The following is a 27,762-nucleotide window of genomic DNA, read 5'->3' as shown; positions in this document are numbered from 1 at the left end:
GTCGCAGCCATAATAGCTTGAAAGCCGATATTTAAAAATGATATCGCTAATTGAAATTGAGGTGATTTGTAGGTGTGGCCTCAACGTGACCCTTTCTACAGCGTGAAGCCAAGCTAAGTGTGAGGCAGGAGCACCAGCCCAGAGGAGAGAGCAGTATTCCATCAAGCTGTGGATGAAAGCCTTGCATGTGGTGAGGAGCTCAGAAGTTCCAAGGAAGGACTTCGCACAATGGAGGATGCCCAGTCGGCGACTGGCTTTGGAGGCCAGCTTGGAAATGTGGTTTTCCCAGGAAAGATCATGGCAGATAGTGAGACCCAAAAGATTGAGTGACAGAACTTCTTGGAGAGGATTGTTGAGAACGTAGATGAGAGGGTTTTCCAGATGGTCTTTTCGGAGAGACATAGTGAGAGAGTGAGATTTGTCAGGATCGACAGACATGTTCCACTTGCTTGACAAGTTTGTGATTTTGTCCAGGTCTGTGGAGAGTGAGGAGGCTGTAGACTGCCGTTCTGAGGGATGAGGTATGGAGCGGCAGAGAGTGGTCATCAAAGAGATAGAGGATTTTCCAAAGTCGGAGAGATCATTAATGAAGATTAGAAAAAGCACAGGGCCGAGAACATTGCTTTGAGGAACTCCAGCCTGGACACGAAGAGGAGATGAGAGAATTCCATGTAGGGATACAAGTTGATGACAGGAGAGGAAGTCTATGAGTCATGGATGGAGATTTCCATGGATACTATAGGAGGCGAGTTTGGTGAGTAGAGCGGAGTGCCAGACCGTACCGAAGGCACATGATATGTCAAGGGGAGAGTCGATTTCCTGTTTGGCATTGAGGACCTCCATCCATTGACAGCAGAAGCAGCATGTCCAGAGCAGAGTGACCTGGTCTGAATCCCAATTGATGATCCGAGATCAAGGCATTGGAGAAGAGAAAGGATTTAATATCGGAAGCAATGATGGATTCCATGACCTTGCTGATTATTGCGAGGAGTCTCATTGGTCTGTAATTGCAAGGATATGTTTTTGCACCTTTTTGTACAAAGCGGTAATGTTTGCCGATTTCCAAGCAGATGGCAGATGACCTTGAGCAAAAGAGAGGGTGAAGAGAACAGAGAGGGTGAGACAGCGACAGAGCAGGATTTTAAGACCCGTGGGCTGATGCCGTCTGGTCCAGTTGCAGAATCAGAGTCGAGGTTTGACAGAAACTTCTCCACCTTGTCAAGAGAGAAGGACAGAGTCCAGGAGCAGTTGGGTTCGACTGGGTAAGGTGGGAACAGAGAGAGATGGGTTTGGGACCCAAGATTATGAGGCAAACACCGAGCTGAGGCATTCAGCTTTTTCACGTGCGGTGTCAACTGCGTAGCCATTTGAGTTAAGGGAGGGGATGGAGGGTGAACAAACACCAGAAACAGATTTGACCAGACACCACCAGGATTTGGAAGAGGGAGACAGGTTTGAGAGTTGTCTTGAGAGTGGAGAGATAGAATAGACACAAACTCCCACACTCTCTTCAATCCCTCTCCTCCCTCCAGGTCTTTAAAACAGCTGTACACCACCATCTCTTATCTTCCCTCATCCAAAACCTTGATCTTTTCTACCCCCATTAATACACCCCAAATCCACCTTTTTAAATCCACAACTTCTTTCCTGAAATTCCTAGTAGTGTTCATTTGCTTTATACCATGTACCCCTCCCTCACCCAGCCCTCCCCCTTTCACAGATCTACCGACGTTCCTGTTCTCTTCTGTTATGCTTCCCTCTCCCCCTCTCATCTCCCGCTCCCTTCATTGCACGTTTTATGTGTCTATGCATGTTTTCATGTTCAATGTGTTAGCTCTTACACGAGCCTCGTTTCTGTATCCAAAAAGAAAAGAAAAAGTTTCCTGGCTCTTCTGAGAGGAGACACTTGTTCTGAGCTTTGTGAAAGGAATGGAGATTGCCAGCAGTTTATTTAGCTCGGCTCGGATCAGACTCGGCAACGGTTGCTCGAATGAGGTGTGCATGGAAGAAGTTTCGGGAACCGAGTGGTGTGCTGATGGAGGGGAGTGTCGTTGAAGCTGAAGGGAATGGTGTATGCTGCATGTGTGAGAAGTGGGTAATGAACAACATGGGTAATGAACGTAGAGCAATGCCAAAATGGAAATTAGAGGTCTCCCTTGCTCTATCACGTGCCTTCGATACAGTCTGGCACCCCGCTCACCAAACTCCTCCTTTGGTATCCATGGAAATCTCCACACGTCTGGCGGACTTCCTCTCTAGTCGGTCAACGTGTGGCCCTGAATGGGTTTCTCTCATCTCCTCTTCCTGTTCAGGCTAGAGTTCCCCAAGGGAGTATTCTGGGCCCTGTGCTTTTTTTCTGGTCTTCATCAATGATCTCTGACTTGAAAATCCTCTATCTCTTTGCTGATGACTCTACTCTGTCGCTCCATTCCTCATCCCTCAGATCGGCAGTCTGCAGCCTCCCACTGCAGACCTGGACAAACAAGTGGAACATGTCTTTCAATCCTGACAAATCTCACTCTTACGATGTCTCTCTGAAAAGACCGACTGGACAACCCACCCGTCCAGTTTCTGAATAATCCTCTCCAAGAAGTTCTGTCACTCAAGCTTTTGGGTCTCACGATCTGCCATGATCTTTCCTGGGAAAACCACATTTCAAATCTGGCCTCCAAAGCCAGTCGCCGACTGGGCATCATCCATCTTGCGAAGTCCTTCCTTGGCACACCTGAGCTCCTCACCACATACAAGGCTTTCATCCGCAGCTGAATGGAATACTGCTCTCCCCTCTGGGCTGGTGCTCTTGCCTCACACCTAGCTCGTCTTCACGCTGTTGAAACCAAAGCGTTCAGCATCATTAGAATGTCCTGCGATGAAGCTAACTCCAAGGGCCTTTCACTCACCGCAGGCAGGTTGGTGGTCTTTCCGTCTTCTACCGACTCCTCTCTAGCCTTGCTGCCCCCCAGCTTTCTGTCCACCCAAATATTCCTGCAGGTCGCACAAGATCTGCCTGCAACCCTCTTATGGTTAAACTGCCAAAATCAACTCTGCTCACCTTCACTCCTTCATTCCTCTTTTCTCCCGCCTCTGGAACAAACTCCCTCACTCTTCAACCCCACTCCACCCTCCAGGTCTAAAACAGCTGTTCGCCACCATCTATCTTCCCCCATCAAAAACCTTGATCTTTTCTACCCCCGCTAATTTCACCCCAAATCCACTTTTTTGAAATACCAACTTCTGTCCTGAAGTCCTTGTTTTATACTTCTCCCACCCCTTCCCACGCCTCCTCCCCCTCCCGCAAATCTCCCTGCTCTCAAATGTTGTGTTTGTGTGCTTCCCCCTTTCCCCATCTTGTCTTCAGCTCTTTATATATTTTGTTTGTCTGGTTGATTTGTTTGTGAAATAAATGTTAGCTCTTTCACGAGCCTCGATTCAGTGAACAAAAAACAAAAAACTTCAGCTGTTCTTCATCAGTTCATCTTGGCATCATATTATGTATATACAGAAAGTTTGGTCAAAATCACCAATGGTTCCCTGTTGCAGTAACAGGATTTTTACCCAATCTGACCACTTGACCACAAAAATTTAATTAGTTCATCTTTACATCATAGGACATATTTTATTCCATTTTGCTTTAAATCCCTTCAAATTATCGCAGTAACGAAAAACCTAAAAAACAATGCCTCGGCAACTTCATTTTAAACCGTTTTTGCACCTCGTCATGCGATCACGCCGACCAAGTTATGAATTTCTGCACAACTGTTTAAGAGATGGCATGAAGGGAGCAGATTACAATATCCATTTTGTTTTTAAAGCACGGGGATAAATACTCTATGCCCTGGGAGGTCCAAATTGATACCCAATGAATATGATGGGAAAGAAAGGAAATACCAAAATCACATCACTTCAAGAATGCATTTTATTTCAATGTGAAAACATCACCCAGAAAAATCAAATTACAAGAATACAAGGAAAACATTCACCAATACCTTTGGAGGGAGACAGGTACATTTTCATTGCGATACCCACGCTGGCCAAGCAAGCCAGCAGAAATCATTCATCTTTGGGCATCAAACCCACAACTCACTTTGAAGGTGGTTTTTGTACAATCAAGACAAACGGCGAGTCGAGAGCGACAGAGCACCGCTGACAAGGGCACGACCACCACTTGCCACGTGTTGGATCCCAGCAGCACTCTTCTTGTACATCTCCCTCCCAGCCTTGCTCGATACAGACACTAGCCGATGGTAAAAGGTGACGGAGGAGGAGCATGGTTCCACAGCTTTCTCTTCATCATGGCTTTCACCTTCTGCAGGGTACAGGAATATTAGTTTCTCCACAAGATGCACACCACATCCTTATAGCAGGGGCTTACCTGGCTCATCAAGAGGTAAGAATCGATCCACTTGTGTAAGAACGGAGTCCGCTCCGCACAAAACCGCACGGCCAACCCTAGTGTTCAGCAGCGTGTCTGTACCGCCCAACACCACCTGCTTGGATAGTTTCACACCCACCCTGACCTGGGACTTGGTCCGATTCAGGAAGAGTCCCACCTGGTTCCGAGTACTTTGCAAGGTGATGGACACATGCTCCTTGGTATCAGCAAGCACCTGAAAACGAACAAATATCCAATTGCTGCACAAAATACATTCAACATGCTTATTGTAAAACATCATTTTTGGCAAAAAGCTGTTAGAAGAAAATATATACAGTCAGCCCTCGTTAATCCAGACTACTTTGTTCCCAGCACCCAATGTCAGATTAGAAGGATAAAATCTGGTACTGGACGTTTGTCGGATAGCGAGATTTCCGGATGGATAAATAATAAATAAATATAAATATCACACTGTACCAAGTTTGATTCAAATCGCTTCAGCTGTTCTCATGCATCATATTTTTACCTGACGACCTCTGATGCAAAAATCTAATCAGTTCATCTTTACATCATAATGTATACTTCCACCAAATATGGTCAAAATCCCAAGTTTGGCAAGTTTCAGCTCACCTGCTCGAGTCCCTGTGTATAGAGTCACTACAACATTCAATTAGAAGCCATTTTGTTTCCATCAAGCACTGTCTCCATTTCCCTGAAACTGTTGCCATTGCGTGTCAAGTGTAGTAGCTGCTTTCTAATCAAACAGTTTCTCTGCACCCAAGAGATTACATTGCTTAACTAGAACAGCACTCGGTGGAGCACATACCTCTACCAGGCTGAACAGGTTACGCCTTGTATCCCACCAATAGGCCAGATCTGGATTAGGACCTGAACCAAAATACTTGTTCTCGACACCTAACAAACTCATACATAAAGTTGTTAAAATCCATCCACAACTATAAGACAGTGCTACATTTTTTTGGCCTTCAATGGTGAAGATTTAATAATAAATAAATAAATAAAACCACAACCACACCGTGTCTGGAACCAGATTTTCACCAAATTCTAATTTTGTCCCATACCCAACCACCACCAAATTACGTCTGAATCCTTCCACAAATACGATATCCTGTTCACAGAAAGACAGGGAGGGTGAAAACAACCTCCGTCTACCTTTGGTGGCAGGGGTAATGACTTCTTTTGCTTTACAACGTGTCCGAATACACAGGCAATCAGACAGGATAGATTTCATGTTGGAACATTAAAAAAAAAAATCAACCACAAAAAATGTGTATAAAGGTTCACAATTGAGTGCCTAATTTGAGGTGTGCAGAGCAAATGTGGAGAACAAACATACAGGTCGTGACAAGAGCAGTGGAAGGCGAAAAGTGAACGGAAAATGGACAGTCATGCCAGATGTTCACACCAACAGTAGAGAATTAGAAATATATTTTTAAAATAAAATTTTAAATTAAAGGCAGATCCTCAGCTGCATGGCAAGGATGGTTTGTAATTGCCTTCCCAGTGATTAGTCATGGCAGGAATTTGTAAATTGTTCAGCGTGCCAGTGATAGGTCACCTAATCTTGAAGGTCCCCACGTGTTCTTTACCATAGTAAACATCCACCAACCGATGATAGATGGGACAACTGACTTAGCATCCATCCGAGGGATGCACAAACTGAATCACCGGCATGACAGTATCTAGGTCTACTTATCCTCGTCATGCAGTGCGCACAGAGGCCTAGCTGTTGACAGCCCAGTGTGCATAACATCAACACTGTGGGTCTTGCACTTTCAAACATGACAGATGGATTTATTTTCGTTCATCTGTCAATGTAACAATCGATGTCCACAGAGTAAAATTAGAGGTAGGGGAGAAAATGAAAACAAGATGGGCAGAGAAATGCAAGTAGATAAAAAGATGGATGAAAATAGAACTAGAACAGCACTCTACGTCACGACGTCGACCGATATGCCTCCACCCACATTCTAATACTTGTATCAAGATAGATTTAAATCCCTTCAGCTGTGCCCAAGTCAGCACATTTTTACCTGACATGATCTGACCCCAAAAATTTAATCACTTCACGTTTACATTATACATACCAGTACCAAGTTTTAATTTAAATCTTCAGCTGTTCAAATTTTACCTGACCTTTGACCCCAAAATCTAATCAGTTCATCTTTACATCATTCTACACAAGTGTACCAAATTTGGTCAGAATCCCATCATTGGTTCACAAGTTATCGTGGTAACAGGATTTTTACCTAACATGACCTTTGAAGTTGACCCCAAAATCTAATCAGTTCATATTTACCTCATTATACATACCTGCACCAAGTTTGACAAAGATCCCTTTAGTCATTCTCAAGTTATCGCAGTAACGAAAACCTATCACGGACTGACAACCTGAAAACCGTCTCAAGCGACTTCGTCGGTGGAGGCGTTTAAAATATATATATAAAACAGTGAACACAAGGACCAAGTGAAGAAGAAGAAGAAAAAGAAAAAAAAGAAGTACAAGGAAATCGATCTACTACATTTAAATTGTATTTGCCGAGCAAGATAAAGGTTTTTCTCCCATATTGATGCTTCTAATCATATCTAGCCACCAAAACACCAACAAAACACCATCTAGCCACCAAAACACCAACAAAACACCATCTAGCCACCAAAACACCATGCAATCACGTCACTCATAAAATGGAAACAAAATGGCGTACACAGCCCACGTGACCAGAACGTCGCAATTCCACACCACGCCCTCCCTTCCCCAAAGGGATTTAATAGGTATCTAGTAAAATGTGAAGCGACGCAACAAACAAGAGGACAGCACCGCATGATGATCCAGAATAAATGTCTCCACTTCAATACCTTGTTTGCAGGTAGGTGCAAGATCGGAACTTCAGCTTCCACGACATCTAGGCCCCGGCATGCAAGCTTGTCAACAAACTCGACTGCAGAACAGTTCATAAAAACTAAATCAACATGGAGGTGAATAAACCCTCAAGCTGCAATCATGACGTCAGAAAAAATAATTTAATTTCAAACTGCTCCTCCAACCCCATCAATGCTCATCATGACAAAATGCTCCAGTATAGATCATACAACAGGTATTTCAACAAATACCACACAGTGCAATCACTTTGTGGATGCAGAATCCTGGCGATTGGTTTGATCCCAGTGGAGGCGATTGCAGCAACTCCCACAATGCCCTGCTCTGCCACATTGCCCAGACAGCGAAGGATAGGCCGAGACTCTTTGCCATGCTTGTACACCTGAACCAGCTCACCCACAGCAGAACTCAGCAATGGCAGAGAGGACAACCTGTGCACCACACTCTGACTCTGCAGACAGGAACAGAAGGTCGAGATGAGAGACCATCAGATTCTGGATTATTATCGATATTTGGGGTCCTCAGTCATGCTAGAGTAGGGTTGATGACCTCATGAACAAGAACTACATTTATATGGAACTACTTTTATTTGAAATTAGGAAGTTTGTCAATACAAGGTGGGGTAAAGAGGGGGCTTTACCGATGTGGTACCCAGGGCCTAGGGTGTCTGAATCCGGCCAACATAAGTATGAGCGGAGGATCAAGACCCAAGACCTTTTCACCCAAAACCGAACCAAAGATCAAAACTTGAACCACGAGTCCGATAAAGACGCAAACAGCTCACCTTGTTATCCACTGATGTGTTAACCTCGGCGGCCATTGAGCGGGAAACGAACTGGAAAGAGAATCGGAAACAAACCCGGACAACTAGAGCGCAAACTCCGTGGAGGAAGGTGAAACTTCACCTCGAATGAAGAAGAAGAATAACTGATTCCCAACCTTTGACGTCTCCTTATATACACGCCGAACAAGCACGCGTGATCTTCTGACGTCACACCAGCGTCACGACGTGGCGAAACGCCACCGCTAAATTTTTGATGTTGCTGTTGCTCACCTGGATGAATGTGACAATAAGCTCCTCCAATGTTGACATTTTATTATTATGAGAAGCGAAATTATTTTCTTACAAAATAATATTCCTCTGTTGGAGGTGTATTTGGCAAACCTGAGGTGTTTTCAGTTACCAGGTTTCCTGTAGAGTGCTCGCCAAGCGGCTTAAGCACTCAAGCAAGCACTCCATTCGAGACGATTGATAAGGAACGGCTCGCTTGGCAAGCGCTATGCTTACCTGCTTGGTAACCTGAACACACCTGCAAACGTGAAAAACGGGCAAATGTTGTGTGAAGGTAAGGACTTTACACGGAATTGGGGAAGTGGTTGTGGGGGGCGGAGTCTGAAGATCTAAAGAAAACATTTGATTGGAGTCACCATGGAAACACAATAAGCATTGTTAGAGTCCTTATCTTGAATTGAGGATTTCGACATGAACTGGATTAATGCCACAAAATGAGTACAAATGGTCGTTTTGTCATCACAACACCGCTAAATTTTTGATGTTGCTGTTGCTCACCTGGATGAATGTGACAATAAGCTCCTCCAATGTTGACACTCTACAGGAACTGCACTCTACAGAAAACCTGGTAACTGAAAACACCTCAGGTTTGCCAAATACACCTCCAACAGAGGAATAACTGGAAAGAGAATCGGAAACAAATCGGCATCACAACAATTTTGTCGTTTTTGGTTTCAGACCTGGTCACTCTACTCTGGACATGCTGCTTCTGCTTTCTCAACAATGGATGGAGGTCCTCAACGCCAAACAGGAAATTAGAGTCGTCTCCCTTGACATTTCACGTGCCTTCGATACGGTCTGGCACACTGCTCTCCTCACCAAACTCTCCTCCTTTGGTATCCATGGAAATCTCCACGCATGGCTGGCGGACTTCCTCTCTGGTCGTAGTCAACGTATGGCCCTGAATGGGTTTCTCTCATCTCCTCTTCCTGTTCAGGCTGGAGTTCCCCAAGGTAGTGTTCTGGGCCCTGTGCTTTTTCTGGTCTTCATCAATGATCTCTCTGACTCTCTTGAAAATCCTCTCTATCTCTTTGCTGATGACTCTACTCTCTGTCGCTCCATTCTTCATCCCTCAGATCGGCAGTCTGCAGCCTCCTCACTCTCTGCAGACCTGGACAAAATCACAGACTGGGCAAACAAATGGAACATGTCTTTCAATCCTGATAAATCTCACACTCTTACGATGTCTCTCCGAAAAGACCGACTGGAAAACCCTCCCATCCACTTTCTGAATAATCCTCTCCAAGAAGTTCTGTCACTCAAGCTTTTGGGTCTCACTATTTGCCATGATCTTTCCTGGGAAAACCACATTTCAAATCTGGCCTCCAAAGCCAGTCGCCGACTGGGCATCCTCCGTCGTGCGAAGTCCTTCCTTGGCACACCTGAGCTCCTCACCACATACAAGGCTTTCATCCGCAGCTCTATGGAATACTGCTCTCCCCTCTGGTCTGGTGCTCCTGCCTCACACCTAGCCCGTCTTCACGCTGTTGAAACCAAAGCGTTCAGAATCATTGGAATCTCCCGCGATGAAGCTAACTCCAAGGGCCTTTCACTCACTCACCGCAGGCAGGTTGGTGGTCTTTCCGTCTTCTACCGACTCCTCTCTGGCCTTGCCCCCCCAGCTCTCTCTGGGCTCTGTCCCCCAAATATTCCTACAGGTCCCACAAGATCTGCCTGCAACCCTCTTATGGTTAAACTGCCAAAATCAAGACTTTCTGCTCACCTTCACTCCTTCATTCCTCTTTTCTCCCACCTCTGGAACAAACTCCCTCACTCTCTTCAATCCCACTCCACCCTCCAGGTCTTTAAAACAGCTGTTCACCACCATCTCTTATCCTCCCCCATCCAAAACCTTGATCTTTTCTACCCCCGCTAATTTCGGTCCCCTTGTGTTTTATACTTCTCCCACCCCCCCCCCCCCCACCCCTTCCCACGCCTCCTGCCCCCAAGCCCTCTCCCTCCCACACTTCTCCCTGCTCTCAAATGTTGTGGTTGTGTGCTTCCCCTTCTCTCCCCATCTTGTCTTCCGCTCCCTCTTTTTGTATATTTTGTTTGTCTGGTTGATTTGTTTGTGAAATAAATGTTAGCTCTTTCACGAGCCTCGATTCAGTATACAAAAAAAACAAAAAAAACAAAAAAAAAAAACAGGTTTAACATTCGCATGTTTATCAGTCACCGATACCATAATTAGTGTAAAGTTGTAAACGTGCCTTCTAAACGTGCCTTATAATTAAGCCTCCCCCTATATAGGCCTATAGGCCGTGGGCTTAGATCTGTAGGAGGCAAAATTAGTTTTGTGACAAATTATTGGAGGCAACCTGCAAATTACCTTCATTACATTATTTGAATACTCTGAATTCAAAAATGCAATGTTCCCACTGATTAGATTGCGCATTAATTAGTTATGACGTCATCAAATTTGCAAACACAGCCACAATTAGTAACAAGAAAAAGCAATCGGATTGCAGACTCTCGCCAGGATGTGATTTTAGTGGTTTTTAAGGCTTTTGTGTTAAAACAAATATGGCGGCTGAACCACGTGACCGATGACGTCATCATTTTTTTTTCTCCACCCATTTATCCCTAGATGACGCTCAAGAAATTTCATCTTGAACGGATGAAGTTTTGTACTTGTCAAATTATGACGTCATAATGGAGACACCTATATACCAGAAACAATACCAGAAACAATACCAGAAAGAAGGTGGTGGAAGTCAGAGAGACCACCGACCTGTCTACAATGGTGAAGTGATAGACCCATAGACTGAGCTTCATCGTTGGAGATTCCAATAATCTTGAAGACCTGACAAGGGCTCAAACTCAGGAGCCTAAGATCTCATGCCACCTTAACAGTTAAGCCAACCAACACCTGGCTTCATGTTTCGATATTTGATCAATAAAAAAAAAGAAGCAAATTGCACACGCACATCTCCGTTTAGAGGACGTGACGTGTCAAGCAGCAAATAAAACATGCAGCATCATGTTGGCGTCGACTGTGCACAAAACAACCATCATGGAAGTCATCGAAGCAGGTCACCCACAAAGAAATTGCAAGAGTAGTTTGGAAGATTTATTACAGAAGAAGGCAGGCAACGGTGAGCTCAGATTTTGCGATTTATTAATTTGAGTTTTTTGTTGCACAAGTTTTACTAAGATATGCGTCAAAAATGGCAACACCTGTGTAAATGAGACACACCAAGTACAATAAATTAAAAAAATGGCTTCCACAAAGGTGTGGCCCATGTGTTAATGAAGCAAATCCCATCCAAGCATGCCTAGAGTCATGTATAAAAATGCTGCACAGGCCTGATTTCCTATAATGAGCATGGCTGCAAGAGGAGACCTCTGTGACTTTTTGCAAGAGGGGAGATTGTTCCGGTGTGTTTGGCAGGAGCTTCTGAGATAAAGGTAGCTCAATTTGCTGATGTTTCACGAGCAAAGGTGTCTTAGCTGATGTCGGCATGGAACTCCGAGGGAAAGACATCATCAGTAAAGGGCAACAGTTGGCAGAAGCGTATACTCCAGGATTGGTGCATTAATTTGACACGCAAGGCAAAGTAGTGCACAAACTGCTTATCACACCTGGCAAGCATGTTTGTGATCCAGTTGTGCAAAGAGCACAGGTAATGGACTACCGAGCAGTGGATAAATGTGATATGGTCAGATGAATCATCCTTCGCCGTGTTCTCGACAAACGGATGAGTGCACGTGTGGCGCCACCTAAAGAACTTTACAACCCTGAGTGCCTGGTCATCAGTGAAGGGTTCTGGGGGTTCTGTAATGTTGTGGTGTGAATTTTCCTGCCATGGTTCGGGTGCAGTCATTCCCTACGAAGGAAAGGTCAGTGCCAATCGCTACCTAATGGTCTTGAGTGATCATCTTCACCCCATTGCAGCATTTAATTCCTGCCAGGAAGGGTGTTTTCCAGGATGACAATGCCCCCATCCACAGAGCACGTGTGGTCGCCATATGGTTTGATGAGCATGATACTGATGTTATCAATATGTCATGGCCTTCTCAGTCACCAGATCTGAACCCAATGGAGCATTTATGGGATATTCTGAAATGACGCCTGAGACAGCATTTTCCACCTCCATCAAACAGGTGCGAGTTGATTGACTTTCTCGTGGAAGAATGGTGGCGCATCCCTCCTGTACACCTGAACGTACTGGCCTGGGCGCACATGGTGACCCAACCCCCATTAAGTGACTTTACATTGGTGTTTCCCTGTTTTTGTCCACCAGCTGTAGATTAAAGCTTTTGTGGAATCTGTACTTTAGCAACAGCAGATAAACATGTGCAGTTCGGCCCAAACATTAAAACAAATCCATATTATATTGTTGTGTGACTACCCTGCGTGGTGAACACCGCAGGGTGACATGGAAGACCAAACGCGCTTTAACTCTGAGGCGTTCAATTCAATACGGCGGTATTCGTTACATGCGAGGGAAAAGGGGATGACGAACTTACCTGTACGGCTTCCACCCGACTTCTCCACACCTGGATAAATTAATTCAAACTAAGACGGAATTAAAATGTACAAATAAACAGGTTTAATGGAAGAAATGCCGGTAACAAGGAAAGCACGATAAAAATAAATTCCTAACTGGAGCGCTCCCACACAGACCCGTAAACAGACAAAAGATAAAATAATTGGAAAATAAATATGTGTGGTTTGTGGCACTTAGCTCTAAGCTGCTGGTGTATCTCATCAGGAATCATCAAAAATCGTCTAGGGCCTTGGCGGTAAAATGCATTCGTGGGCGAGAACTAGGCCTCACGTGCGGTCCGTTCACTCCTGGCTCCGTGTGCAAGGAGAACGGCCTTGGCGTGCAGCTCACTCTTCCAGCTGCGCCTGTCCTCACGATCTCTGTACAGAAAACCGCAGTTCCCGGCCTGCAGTTCTGCCTCCTCACAACCATTATCAAGATGTCGGAATACGACCGCCCGCGATGAATCCTCCTTACACAAGAGAGCAAAGTGCGACCGTTCGCTATGGGGTCCAGAACGAGAAGAACCAAGAGGACGTCGATGCTGAGAGAGATAAATGTCAATGCTCAGAGAGAGCTTTTGGGCAACCGTTCACCAACAAAGTCCGGATCCAAGAGAGAAAATGACCCCCATTCCACCTATTTTGTACTTGAGGCTCTGACGTCATCCCACGAAGTCTCCGTCTCTGCTCCTATCAGCGAGCCTCATCTTACCAATCTCTGTGCCAATCAAATCCCTGCTAATCACTGCTCTTCGGGGCGTGGCTTTCCGGACCTTTTGTGCCTCTGCGCTCACCAAGTCGGTGTTATCAGCAATAGTGCTTGATGCCTGGTTTCTGGTTGGTTTTTAATTAGTTTGGTTAATGGCCGATTTCTTAGTAGGTGTCTGTAGTGCGGTATAATAAGGAGCACAGGAATATGTTACAGAGCCAATTACATACAGGGGATTAATTACCCATAATCCCTCGCTAATTAACAAACCCCACCCCTCTCACGTGGACGATGATAATTATAGTAGTCTGCACAAATTTCCTACTTATGATACATTGAGGTTTCTTATTCTTCACGACAGTCGGAGCACACTAATCTATACAATTCTACTTGGACGAAGGTATTGCCTACCCCCTATAAACGTAACACTACGTTTTTTTTCCATCCATAAATGTGTTACATTTCTTACATCCATTGGTTGGACAATTTGCCTGATGCTACCCAGAACCTGAAAAATCATACGGCCGCCATATTGGTGCGTACAGCATTGCGAAATCAGAGATCTTTGGGGCTGTTGTATTCACAATCGCCATGTGTAGAAGCTTTACAAAGGGTAATTGTCATTTCTGTCCAATCCTGAACAAGAGAAAGCAAAAAGCCTTATGGGTAGTTGATCACGAGGGAAAGTGAACTGCATTCTGGGTCCAGCTGCAATTGCTATTGTGTCTTACTTGCTGACCTGTGGGTTTGTGGGCTTTTATGTGACCTTCATGCTGATTGGACGAAGAACCGTTCTGGGTTGGGATTTGCTTTGTTACGAGGGAAGATTTGGGGTGGAGTTAATGGAACCATGGCTGATTGGATTAGGGCATTTGCTGAACTTTTCAACTCTGTTTATGCAAGGAGGTGGGGAGGGGTCATTTCCAGGAGTTGAATTGCCACGTCGCCAACCCACATCCTTATCAGGAAAGCTCACATGCTGTGTGTTCCTTTCAACATTTTCCTGGCTGGGTATAAATACCACTGATTCAACACTCGACTTTTCGAGATTTGTAGGGATACTTCATGTATTCTCATTTTATATGATTACATTTCTCTCCGTGCACGTACTCAATAAATTTCATTGTTACAGTCTGAAGTCGTTGGTGATCCATTTCGTGGTTGGAGTGGGCACCACAACACTCCCTATAAGCGATATAGCTACAGTCACGTGAAAAAGTAAGTACACCCCATGTAAAGTTTTGACTTTTTCAACATATTTCAACAAACAGCTACTTGATCTTCATTTCAACAATATTGACAGATAAAGGTGATATAATATTTAAAATATCATGAAACATTTACATTTTGTAGTCCATTGTATAATTTATATAAACATAAATGCAAATTTCGCATGTGGAAAAGTAAGTACACCCTTGGCTCTAATAGGTGGTATTGCCCCCTTTGGCAGAAACAACCTCAAGTAGACGTTTCTTATAACTGTCTCCCAGTCTCTGACATCGACTGGGTGAAATTTTTTCCCACTCCTCCATGCAGAATTATTTCAGCTGTGCGATGTTTGAGGGGTTTCTTGCATGCACAGCTCGTTTCAAATCCCCCCACAACATCTCGATGGGATTTAGATCCGGGCTTTGACTTGGCCATTCCAGAACCCTCCATTTCTTTCTTTTCAGCCATTCCTTGGTGGATTTACTGGTATGTTTAAGGTCATTGTCATGTTGCAAGGTCCACCTTCGGTTGAGCTTCAACTTTCCGCCAGCCTCTGGTACAATGAAGAATTCATAGTGGATTCTATGATGGTGAGCTGCCCAGGCCCTGATGCAGCAAAGCTGCCCCAAACCATAATATTTCCACCACCATGCTTTACAGCTGGTATCAGGTTCTTGTGGTCAAATGCTGTCTTTGGTTTTCGCCAAACATGTCTTCTGGTACTGTGGCCAAATAGCTCTATCTTTGACTCATCTGTCCAGAGCACATTGTTCCAGAAGTGCTGGTCTTTGCCGAGGTGTTCATTGGCAAACTTTATTCTTGCCCTGATGTTCTTTCTGGACAGCAAAGGTTTCCTCCTGGCACACCTCCCATGTAGATCAAATTTGTGCAGCCTCTTTCTAATGGTAGACTCGTGCACTTTGACATCAACAGTGGCAAGAGCTACCTATAGGTCCCGTGATGACATTCTGGGGTTCTTAGCGACTTCTTTCAGCATCTTGCGGTCTGCTCTCGGCCTGAACTTGCTGGGGCGGCCTGGCCTGAACAAGTCGGCAGTTGTTTGGAATCTTCTCCACTTGTAGATGATCTTCCGGACAGTCGAATGATTGATTTCAAATTGTTTGGAGATCTTTTTAAATCCCTTCCCAGACTTGTAGGCATCTATAACCTTCTTTGTGAAGGCCTCAGAGAGCTCTTTTGATCTAGGCATGGTGACGCTGCAAACTTCAACAACAAAGAGCAAACCAAACTAAATGTCTGAGGTTTAAATAAGACAGGTTCCTCCAAGATCCTCTCTTACGATGTTCTAATCATATGCACCTGAGCTGGTGCACCTGATTCTAATTTTAGGTATTTCAAGTCGTGATAAATGTAGGGGTGTACTTACTTTTCCACGTGCAAAATTTGCATTTATGTTTATATAAATTATACAATGGACTACAAAATGTAAATGTTTCATGATATTTGTTATATTATATCACCTTTATCTTTCGATATTGTTGAAATGAAGATCAAGTAGCTGTTTGTTAAAATATGTTGAAAAAGTCAAAACTTTACATGGGGTGTACTTACTTTTTCACGTGACTGTAGATATATCGCTTATAGGGAGTGTTGTGGTGCCCACTCCAACCACGAAATGGATCACCAACGACTTCAGACTGTAACAATGAAATTTATTGAGTACGTGCACGGAGAGAAATGTAATCATATAAAATGAGAATACATGAAGTATCCCTACAAATCTCGAAAAGTCGAGTGTCGAATCAGTGGTATTTATACCCAGCCAGGAAAATGTTGAAAGGAACACACAGCATGTGAGCTTTCCTGATAAGGATGTGGGTTGGCGACGTGGCAATTCAACTCCTGGAAATGACCCCTCCCCACCTCCTTGCATAAACAGAGTTGAAAAGTTCAGCAAATGCCCTAATCCAATCAGCCATGGTTCCATTAACTCCACCCCAAATCTTCCCTCGTAACAAAGCAAATCCCAACCCAGAACGGTTCTTCGTCCAATCAGCATGAAGGTCACATAAAAGCCCACAAACCCACAGGTCAGCAAGTAAGACACAATAGCAATTGCAGCTGGACCCAGAATGCAGTTCACTTCCTCTCGTGATCACTTCCTCCTTTCCCTCGTGATCAACTACCCATAAGGCTTTTTGCTTTCTCTTGTTCAGGATTGGACAGAAATGACAATTACCCTTTGTAAAGCTTCTACACATGGCGATTGTGAATACAACAGCCCCAAAGATCTCTGATTTCGCAATGCTGTACGCAACAATATGGCGGCCGTATGATTTTTCAGGTTCTGGGTAGCATCAGGCAAATTGTCCAACCAATGGATGTAAGAAATGTAACACATTTATGGATGGAAAAAAAACGTAGTGTTACGTTTATAGGGGGTAGGCAATACCTTCGTCCAAGTAGAATTGTATAGATTAGTGTGCTCCGACTGTCGTGAAGAATAAGAAACCTCAATGTATCATAAGTAGGAAATTTGTGCAGACTACTATAATTATCATCGTCCACGTGAGAGGGGTTGGGTTTGTTAATTAGCGAGGGATTATGGGTAATTAATCCCCTGTATGTAATTGGCTCTGTAACATATTCCTGTGCTCCTTATTATACCGCACTACAGACACCTAGTAATAAATCGGCCATTAACCAAACTAATTAAAAACCAACCAGAAACCAGGCATCAAGCACTATTGCTGATAACACCGACTTGGTGAGCGCAGAGGCACAAAAGGTCCGGAAAGCCACGCCCCGAAGAGCAGTGATTAGCAGGGATTTGATTGGCACAGAGATTGGTAAGATGAGGCTCGCTGATAGGAGCAGAGACGGAGACTTCGTGGGATGACGTCAGAGCCTCAAGTACAAAATAGGTGGAATGGGGGACATTTTCTCTCTTGGATCCGGACTTTGTTGGTGAACGGTTGCCCAAAAGCTCTCTCTGAGCATTGACATTTATCTCTCTCAGCATCGACGTCCTCTTGGTTCTTCTCGTTCTGGACCCCAGAGCGAACAGTCGCACTTTGCTCTCTTGTGTAAGGAGGATTCATCGCGGGCGGTCGTATTCCGACATCTTGATAATGGTTGTGAGGAGGCAGAACTGCAGGCCGGGAACTGCGGTTTTCCGTACAGAGATCGTGAGGACAGGCGCAGCTGGAAGAGCGAGCTGCACGCCAAGGCCGTTCTCCTTGCACACGGAGCCAGGAGTGAGCGGACCACACGTGAGGCCTAGTTCTCGCCCACGAACGCATTTTACCGCCAAGGCCCTAGACGATTTTTGATGATTCCTGATGAGATACACCAGCAGCTTAGAGCTAAGTGCCACAAACCACACATATTTATTTTCCAATTATTTTATCCTTTGTCTGTTTACGGGTCTGTGTGGGAGCACTCCAGTTAGGAATTTATTTTTATCGTGCTTTCCTTGTTACCGGCATTTCTTCCATTAAACCTGTTTATTTGTACATTTTAATTCCGTCTTAGTTTGAATTAATTTATCCAGGTGTGGAGAAGTCGGGTGGAAGCCGTACAGGTAAGTTCGTCATCCCCTTTTCCCTCGCATGTAACGAATACCGCCGTATTGAATTGAACGCCTCGGAGTTAAAGCTCGCTTGGTCTTCCGTGTCACCCTGCGGTGTTCACCACGCAGGGTAGTCACACAACAATATAATATGGATTTGTTTTAATGTTTGGGCCGAACTGCACATGTTTATCTGCTGTTGCTAAAGTACAGATTCCACAAAAGCTTTAATCTACAGCTGGTGGACAAAAACAGGGAAACACCAATGTAAAGTCACTTAATGGGGTGTTGGGTCACCATGTGCGCCCAGGCCAGTACGTTCAGGTGTACAGGAGGGATGCGCCACCATTCTTCCACGAGAAAGTCAATCAACTCGCACCTGTTTGATGGAGGTGGAAAACGCTGTCTCAGGCGTCATTTCAGAATATCCCATAAATGCTCCATTGGGTTCAGATCTGGTGACTGAGAAGGCCATGACATATTGATAACATCAGTATCATGCTCATCAAACCATATGGCGACCACACGTGCTCTGTGGATGGGGGCATTGTCATCCTGGAAAACACCCTTCCTGGCAGGAATTAAATGCTGCAATGGGGTGAAGATGATCACTCAAGACCATTAGGTAGCGATTGGCACTGACCTTGCCTTCGTAGGGAATGACTGCACCCAAACCATGGCAGGAAAATTCACATCACAACATTACAGAACCCCCAGAACCCTTCACTGATGACCAGGCACTCAGGGTTGTAAAGTTCTTTAGGTGGCGCCACACGTGCACTCATCCGTTTGTCGAGAACACGGCGAAGGATGATTCATCTGACCATATCACATTTATCCACTGCTCGGTAGTCCATTACCTGTGCTCTTTGCACCACTGGATCACAAACATGCTTGCCAGGTGTGATAAGCAGTTTGTGCACTACTTTGCCTTGCGTGTCAAATTAATGCACCAATCCTGGAGTATACGCTTCTGCCAACTGTTGCCCTTTACTGATGATGTCTTTCCCTCGGAGTTCCATGCCGACATCAGCTAAGACACCTTTGCTCGTGAAACATCAGCAAATTGAGCTACCTTTATCTCAGAAGGTCCTGCCAAACACACCGGCTCCCCTCTTGCAAAAAGTCACAGAGGTCTCCTCTTGCAGCCATGCTCATTATAGGAAATCAGGCCTGTGCAGCATTTTTATACATGACTCTAGGCATGCTTGGATGGGATTTGCTTCATTAACACATGGGCCACACCTTTGTGGAAGCCATTTTTAAATTTTATTATACTTGGTGTCTCTCATTTACACAGGTGTTGCCATTTTTGACGCATATCTTAGTAAAACTTGTGCAACAAAAAACTCAAATTAATAAATCGCAAAATCTGAGCTCACCGTTACCTCCCTTCTTCTGTAATAAATCTTCCAAACTACTCTTGCAATTTCTTTGTGGGTGACCTGCTTCGATGACTTCCATGATGGTTGTTTTGTGCACAGTCGACGCCAACATGATGCTGCATGTTTTATTTGCGGCTTGACACGTCACGTCCTCTAAACGGAGATGTGCGTGTGCAATTTGCTTCTTTTTTTATTGATCAAATATCGAAACATGAAGCCAGGTGTTGGTTGGCTTAACTGTTAAGGTGGCATGAGATCTTAGGCTCCTGAGTTTGAGCCCTTGTCAGGTCTTCAAGATTATTGGAATCTCCAACGATGAAGCTCAGTCTATGGGTCTATCACTTCACCATTGTAGACAGGTCGGTGGTCTCTCTGACTTCCACCACCTTCTTTCTGGTATTGTTTCTGGTATTGTTTCTGGTATATAGGTGCCTCCATTATGACGTCATAATTTGACAAGTACAAAACTTCATCCGTTCAAGATGAAATTTCTTGAGCATCATCTAGGGATAAATGGGTGGATAAAAAATAATGATGACGTTGTCGGTCACGTGGTTCCGCCGCCATATTTGTTTTAACACAAAAGCCATAAAAACCACTAAAATCACATCCTGGCGAGAGTCTGCAATCCGATTGCTTTTTCTTGTTACTAATTGTGGCTGTGTTTGCAAATTTGATGACATCATAACTAATTAATGCGCAATCTAATCAGTGGGAACATTGCATTTTTGAATTCAGAGTATTGAAATAATGTAATGAAGGTAATTTGCAGGTTGCCTCCAATAATTTGTCACAAAACTAATTTTGCCTCCTACAGATCTAAGCCCACGGCCTATAGGCCTATATAGGGGGAGGCTTAATTATAAGGCACGTTTAGAAGGCACGTTTACAACTTTACACTCTTTATGGTATCGGTGACTGATAAACATGCGAATGTTAAACCTGTGATGACAAAACGACCATTTGTACTCATTTTGTGGCATTAATCCAGTTGATGTGGAAATCCTCAATTCAAGATACGGACTCCAACAATGCTTATTGTGTTTCCATGGTGACTCCAATCAAATGTTTTCTTTAGATCTTCAGACTCCGCCCCCCACAACCACTTCCCCAATTCCGTGTAAAGTCCTTACCTTCACACAACATTTGCCCGTTTTTCACGTTTGCAGGTGTGTTCAGGTTACCAAGCAGGTAAGCATAGCGCTTGCCAAGCGAGCCGTTCCTTATCAATCGTCTCGAATGGAGTGCTTGCTTGAGTGCTTAAGCCGCTTGGCGAGCACTCTACAGGAAACCTGGTAACTGAAAACACCTCAGGTTTGCCAAATACACCTCCAACAGAGGAATATTATTTTGTAAGAAAATAATTTCGCTTCTCATCTATCTATAATTCCAGTAATCTCTGTCTGTCTGTCTGTACGTTTGTCTGTGACCGCTGTTTCTCGACAACCACGGGTCCGATATACTTTTAACTTGCCAGGTATATTGCTGGGGACCCGAGGATGTGCCTTTTCAAGGTTTCATATTAATCGGACAATTACTTACCGAGCTATGTCCAAAAAACGATTCAACCAATCAGAGAGCAGCGAACGATCGCGTGTGCCGGCGTTGCGAATGGACCAAACCATTCCATGTAAATAGAGGGGGGGGTTCTGTGGTCGTTGCGAATGGACGAAACCATTTCATGTAAATAGAGGGGGGGGGGATTGTCACTGTACTCGCAAGCCGTTCGCCGTTCGCTTTGGCGTTGCGAATGGACCAAACCATTTCATGTAAATAGAGGGGGGGGATATAATTTTAGATAGATATATAGTACGGGCATATATATAGTACGGGCATGCCCTAGTCTATCTATAATTCCAGTAATCTCTGTGTGTTTGTTTGTACGTTTGTCTGTGACCGCTGTTTCTCGACAACCACGGGTCCGATATACTTTAAACTTGCCAGGTATATTGCTGGGGACCCGAGGATGTGCCTTTTCAAGGTTTCATATTAATCGGACAATTACTTACCGAGCTATGTCCAAAAAACGATTCAACCAATCAGAGAGCAGCGAGCTATCGCGTGTGCCGAACGTGGCGAACACACTCTGCCTCGGATGGCACATTTGAGAGCGTATTCATTTATTTCACGTTTGCAAACTATGTTGGCGCTATGTTGGCGTTAAACTATGTTTTAAAACTAATAAAAACCCCGGGGGGATTGTCACTGTACTCGCAAGCCGTTCGCCGTTCGCTTTGGCGTTGCGAATGGACCAAAACATTTCATGCACCAAACCATTTCATGTAAAGCGTTCGCCGTTCGCTTTGGCGTTGCGAATGGAACAAAACATTTCATGGACCAAACCATTTCATGTAAATAGAGGGGGGGATATAATTTTAGATATAGATATAGTACGGGCATGCCCTAGTCTATCTATAATTCCATTAATCTCTGTGTGTATGTGTGTTTGTATGTGTGTATGTGTGTATGTGTGTATGTGTGTATGTGTGTATGTTTGTCTGTGACCGCTGTTTCTCGACAACTACCGGTCCGATATACTTTAAACTTGCCAGGTATATTGCTGGGGACCCGAGGATGTGCCTTTTCAAGGTTTGAAATTAATCGGACAAGTACTTACCGAGCTATGGCGATTTAGCCGTTCGCCGTTCGCTTTGGCGTTGCGAATGGACCAAACCATTGCATGTAAATAGAGGGGGGGGGGTTCTGTGGTCGTTGCGAATGGACCAAACCATTCATGTAAATAGAGGGGGGGGGGTTCTGTGGTCGTTACTGCCACGTGGTTTCAAAGTTTTTTTTTGTTGTTGTTGTTTGCACGCATGTTTTTTTGCACCCACGTACGGGCACGCCCTAGGATGTTTACACACACACACCCCTACACAAATTTTTTTTTTTTTTTTTTTATGGCAAGGAACGGGCACCCACGTACGGGCACGTCCTAGCTTATATATAGTACGGGCATGCCCTAGTGATAATAAAATGTCAACATTGGAGGAGCTTATTGTCACATTCATCCAGGTGAGCAACAGCAACATCAAAAATTTAGCGGTGGCGTTTCGCCACGTCGTGACGCTGGTGCGACGTCAGAAGATCACGCGTGCTTGTTCGGCGTGTATATAAGGAGACGTCAAAGGTTGGGAATCAGTTATTCTTCTTCTTCATTCGAGGTGAAGTTTCACCTTCCTCCACGGAGTTTGCGCTCTAGTTGTCCGGGTTTGTTTCCGATTCTCTTTCCAGTTCGTTTCACCGCGCAATGGCCGCCGAGGTTAACACATCAGTGGATAACAAGGTGAGCTGTTTGCGTCTTTATCGGACTCGTGGTTCAAGTTTTGATCTTTGGTTCGGTTTTGGGTGAAAAGGTCTTGGGTCTTGATCCTCCTCTCATACTTATGTTGGCCGGATTCAGACACCCTAGTCCCTGGGTACCACATCTGTAAAGCCCCCTCTTTACCCCACCTTGTATTGACAAACTTCCTAATTTCAAATAAAAGTAGTTCCATATAAATGTAGTTCTTGTTCATGAGGTCATCAACCCTACTCTAGCATGACTGAGGACCCCAAATATCGATAATAATCCAGAATCTGATGGTCTCTCATCTCGACCTTCTGTTCCTGTCTGCAGAGTCAGAGTGTGGTGCACAGGTTGTCCTCTCTGCCATTGCTGAGTTCTGCTGTGGGTGAGCTGGTTCAGGTGTACAAGCATGGCAAGGAGTCTCGGCCTATCCTTCGCTGTCTGGGCAATGTGGCAGAGCAGGGCATTGTGGGAGTTGCTGCAATCGCCTCCACTGGGATCAAACCAATCGCCAGGATTCTGCATCCACAAAGTGATTGCACTGTGTGGTATTTGTTGAAATACCTGTTGTATGATCTATACTGGAGCATTTTGTCATGATGAGCATTGATGGGGTTGGAGGAGCAGTTTGAAATTAAATTATTTTTTCTGACGTCATGATTGCAGCTTGAGGGTTTATTCACCTCCATGTTGATTTAGTTTTTATGAACTGTTCTGCAGTCGAGTTTGTTGACAAGCTTGCATGCCGGGGCCTAGATGTCGTGGAAGCTAAAGTTCCGATCTTGCACCTACCTGCAAACAAGGTATTGAAGTGGAGACATTTATTGTGGATCATCATGCGGTGCTGTCCTCTTGTTTGTTGCGTCGCTTCACATTTTACTAGATACCTATTAAATCCCTTTGGGGAAGGGAGGGCGTGGTGTGGAATTGCGACGTTCTGGTCACGTGGGCTGTGTACGCCATTTTGTTTCCATTTTATGAGTGACGTGATTGCATGGTGTTTTGGTGGCTAGATGGTGTTTTGTTGGTGTTTTGGTGGCTAGATGGTGTTTTGTTGGTGTTTTGGTGGCTAGATATGATTAGAAGCATCAATATGGGAGAAAAACCTTTATCTTGCTCGGCAAATACAATTTAAATGTAGTAGATCGATTTCTTTGTACTTTTTCTCTTTTTTCTTCTTCTTCTTCTTCTTCACTTGGTCCTTGTGTTCACTGTTTTATATATATATTTTAAACGCCTCCACCGACGAAGTCGCTTGAGACGGTTTTCAGGTTGTCAGTCCGTGATAGGTTTTCGTTACTGCGATAACTTGAGAATGACTAAAGGGATCTTTGTCAAACTTGGTGCAGGTATGTATAATGAGGTAAATATGAACTGATTAGATTTTGGGGTCAACTTCAAAGGTCATGTTAGGTAAAAATCCTGTTACCACGATAACTTGTGAACCAATGATGGGATTCTGACCAAATTTGGTACACTTATGTACACTTATGTAGAATGATGTAAAGATGAACTGATTAGATTTTGGGGTCAAAGGTCAGGTAAAATTTGTGAACAGCTGAAGGGATTTAAATTAAAACTTGGTACAGGTATGTATAATGTAAACGTGAAGTGATTAAATTTTTGGGGTCAGATCATGTCAGGTAAAAATGTGCTGACTTGGGCACAGCTGAAGGGATTTAAATCTATCTTGATACAAGTATTAGAATGTGGGTGGAGGCATATCGGTCGACGTCGTGACGTAGAGTGCTGTTCTAGTTCTAACTATTTTCATCCATCTTTTTATCTACTTGCATTTCTCTGCCCATCTTCTTTTCATTTTCTCCCCGACCTCTAATTTTACTCTGTGGACATCGATTGTTACATTGACAGATGAACGAAAATAAATCCATCTGTCATGTTTGAAAGTGCAAGACCCACAGTGTTGATGTTATGCACACTGGGCTGTCAACAGCTAGGCCTCTGTGCGCACTGCATGACGAGGATAGGTAGACCTAGATACTGTCATGCCGGTGATTCAGTTTGTGCATCCCTCGGATGGATGCTAAGTCAGTTGTCCCATCTATCATCGGTTGGTGGATGTTTGCTATGGTAAAGAACACGTGGGGACCTTCAAGATTAGGTGACCTATCACTGGCACGCTGAACAATTTACAAATTCCTGCCATGACTAATCACTGGGAAGGCAATTACAAACCATCCTTGCCATGCAGCTGAGGATCTGCCTTTAATTTAAAATTTTATTTTAAAAATATATTTCTAATTCTCTACTGTTGGTGTGAACATCTGGCATGACTGTCCATTTTCCGTTCACTTTTCGCCTTCCACTGCTCTTGTCACGACCTGTATGTTTGTTCTCCACATTTGCTCTGCACACCTCAAATTAGGCACTCAATTGTGAACCTTTATATACATTTTTTGCGGTTGATTTTTTTTTTTTTTTAATGTTCCAACATGAAATCTATCCTGTCTGATTGCCTGTGTATTCGGACACGTTGTAAAGCAAAAGAAGTCATTACCCCTGCCACCAAAGGTAGACGGAGGTTGTTTTCACCCTCTGGCTTTCTGTGAACAGGATATCGTATTTGTGGAAGGATTCAGACGTAATTTGGTGGTGGTTGGGTATGGGAAAAAATTAGAATTTGGTGAAAATCTGGTTCCAGACACGAAGTGTGTGGTTGTGGTTTTATTTATTTATTTATTATTAAATCTTCACCATTGGCCAAAAAAATGTAGCACTGTCTTATAGTTGTGGATGGATTTTAACAACTTTATGTATGAGTTTGTTAGGTGTCGAGAACAAGTATTTTGGTTCAGGTCCTAATCCAGATCTGGCCTATTGGTGGGATACAAGGCGTAACCTGTTCAGCCTGGTAGAGGTATGTGCTCCACCGAGTGCTGTTCTAGTTAAGCAATGTAATCTCTTGGGTGCAGAGAAACTGTTTGATTAGAAAGCAGCTACTACACTTGACACGCAATGGCAACAGTTTCAGGGAAATGGAGACAGTGCTTGATGGAAACAAAATGGCTTCTAATTGAATGTTGTAGTGACTCTATACACAGGGACTCGAGCAGGTGAGCTGAAACTTGCCAAACTTGGGATTTTGACCATATTTGGTGGAAGTATACATTATGATGTAAAGATGAACTGATTAGATTTTTGCATCAGAGGTCGTCAGGTAAAAATATGATGCATGAGAACAGCTGAAGCGATTTGAATCAAACTTGGTACAGTGTGATGATATTTATATTTATTTATTATTTATCCATCCGGAAATCTCGCTATCCGACAAACGTCCAGTACCAGATTTTATCCTTCTAATCTGACATTGGGTGCTGGGAACAAAGTAGTCTGGATTAACGAGGGCTGACTATATATTTTCTTCTAACAGCTTTTTGCCAAAAATGATGTTTTACAATAAGCATGTTAAATGTATTTTGTGCAGCAATTGAATATTTGTTCGTTTTCAGGTGCTTGCTGATACCAAGGAGCATGTGTCCATCACCTTGCAAAGTACTCGGAACCAGGTGGGACTCTTCCTGAATCGGACCAAGTCCCAGGTCAGTGTGGGTGTGAAACTATCCAAGCAGGTGGTGTTGGGCGGTACAGACACGCTGCTGAACACTAGGGTTGGCCGTGCGGTTTTGTGCGGAGCAGACTCCGTTCTTACACAAGTGGATCGATTCTTACCTCTTGATGAGCCAGGTAAGCCCCTGCTATAAGGATGTGGTGTGCATCTTGTGGAGAAACTAATATTCCTGTACCCTGCAGAAGGTGAAAGCCATGATGAAGAGAAAGCTGTGGAACCATGCTCCTCCTCCGTCACCTTTTACCATCGGCTAGTGTCTGTATCGAGCAAGGCTGGGAGGGAGATGTACAAGAAGAGTGCTGCTGGGATCCAACACGTGGCAAGTGGTGGTCGTGCCCTTGTCAGCGGTGCTCTGTCGCTCTCGACTCGCCGTTTGTCTTGATTGTACAAAAACCACCTTCAAAGTGAGTTGTGGGTTTGATGCCCAAAGATGAATGATTTCTGCTGGCTTGCTTGGCCAGCGTGGGTATCGCAATGAAAATGTACCTGTCTCCCTCCAAAGGTATTGGTGAATGTTTTCCTTGTATTCTTGTAATTTGATTTTTCTGGGTGATGTTTTCACATTGAAATAAAATGCATTCTTGAATTGATTTGATTTTGGTATTTCCTTTCTTTCCCATCATATTCATTGGGTATCAATTTGGACCTCCCAGGGCATAGAGTATTTATCCCCGTGCTTGAAAAACAAAATGGATATTGTAATCTGCTCCCTTCATGCCATCTCTTAAACAGTTGTGCAGAAATTCATAACTTGGTCGGCGTGATCGCATGACGAGGTGCAAAAACGGTTTAAAATGAAGTTGCCGAGGCATTGTTTTTTAGGTTTTTCGTTACTGCGATAATTTGAAGGGATTTAAAGCAAAATGGAATAAAATATGTCCTATGATGTAAAGATGAACTAATTAAATTTTTGGGGTCAAGTGGTCAGATTGGGTAAAAATCCTGTTACTGCAACAGGGAACCATTGGTGATTTTGACCAAACTTTCTGTATATACATAATATGATGCCAAGATGAACTGATGAACAGTTTTTTGTTCACTGAATCGAGGCTCGTGAAAGAGCTAACATTTATTTCACAAACAAATCAACCAGACAAACAAAATATATAAAGAGCTGAAGACAAGATGGGGAAAGGGGGAAGCACACAAACACAACATTTGAGAGCAGGGAGATTTGCGGGAGGGGGAGGAGGCGTGGGAAGGGGTGGGAGAAG

The 27,762-nt window shown here is 44.1% G+C and overlaps 2 protein-coding genes across 2 annotated transcripts; one reads left to right on the top strand and one right to left on the bottom strand.

Annotated features, from left to right (window-relative positions):
- Positions 1-3,898: 3,898 nt before the first annotated feature.
- On the bottom strand, positions 3,899-8,272 carry LOC137411283 (perilipin-3-like). The gene is made up of 5 exons (XM_078782810.1): positions 8,056-8,272; positions 7,521-7,722; positions 7,250-7,332; positions 4,373-4,607; positions 3,899-4,306 (listed from the first exon to the last, which is right to left on the bottom strand). The coding sequence occupies exons 1-5, from the start codon at positions 8,089-8,091 to the stop codon at positions 4,107-4,109; spliced, it is 756 nt and encodes a 251-aa protein (XP_078638936.1). The 5' UTR covers positions 8,092-8,272; the 3' UTR covers positions 3,899-4,106.
- Positions 8,273-22,829: 14,557 nt separating this feature from the next.
- Positions 22,830-27,126, top strand: LOC137432148 (perilipin-3). Its single transcript, XM_078783885.1, has 5 exons — positions 22,830-22,956; positions 23,290-23,491; positions 23,680-23,762; positions 26,430-26,664; positions 26,731-27,126. Exons 1-5 carry the CDS (start codon positions 22,921-22,923, stop codon positions 26,928-26,930), a joined length of 756 nt encoding a protein of 251 aa, XP_078640011.1. The 5' UTR covers positions 22,830-22,920; the 3' UTR covers positions 26,931-27,126.
- Positions 27,127-27,762: the final 636 nt, after the last annotated feature.

Source organism: Myxine glutinosa, chromosome 8 (genome assembly GCF_964187855.1).
Source record: "Myxine glutinosa chromosome 8, kmMyxGlut1.1, whole genome shotgun sequence".
In the NCBI taxonomy this organism is placed as follows: domain Eukaryota; kingdom Metazoa; phylum Chordata; class Myxini; order Myxiniformes; family Myxinidae; genus Myxine; species Myxine glutinosa.
Note: the sequence above shows the minus strand (reverse complement) of the source record. Positions and strands in the feature narration are given on the sequence as shown.

What these genes read in the sequence shown, in the direction of transcription:
- LOC137432148 (XM_078783885.1), top strand. Translation starts at nt 22,921, where the DNA reads ATGGCCGCCGAGGTTAACACATCAGTGGATAACAAG. An exon ending in CAGGATTCTGCATCCACAAA is followed by an intron (nt 23,492 to 23,679) that starts GTGATTGCACTG and finishes ACTGTTCTGCAG; the next exon opens with TCGAGTTTGTTGACAAGCTT. An exon ending in CTTACCTCTTGATGAGCCAG is followed by an intron (nt 26,665 to 26,730) that starts GTAAGCCCCTGC and finishes TGTACCCTGCAG; the next exon opens with AAGGTGAAAGCCATGATGAA.
- LOC137411283 (XM_078782810.1), bottom strand. Translation starts at nt 8,091, where the DNA reads ATGGCCGCCGAGGTTAACACATCAGTGGATAACAAG. An exon ending in TGCACCTACCTGCAAACAAG is followed by an intron (nt 4,608 to 7,249) that starts GTATTGAAGTGG and finishes GTTCGTTTTCAG; the next exon opens with GTGCTTGCTGATACCAAGGA. An exon ending in CTTACCTCTTGATGAGCCAG is followed by an intron (nt 4,307 to 4,372) that starts GTAAGCCCCTGC and finishes TGTACCCTGCAG; the next exon opens with AAGGTGAAAGCCATGATGAA.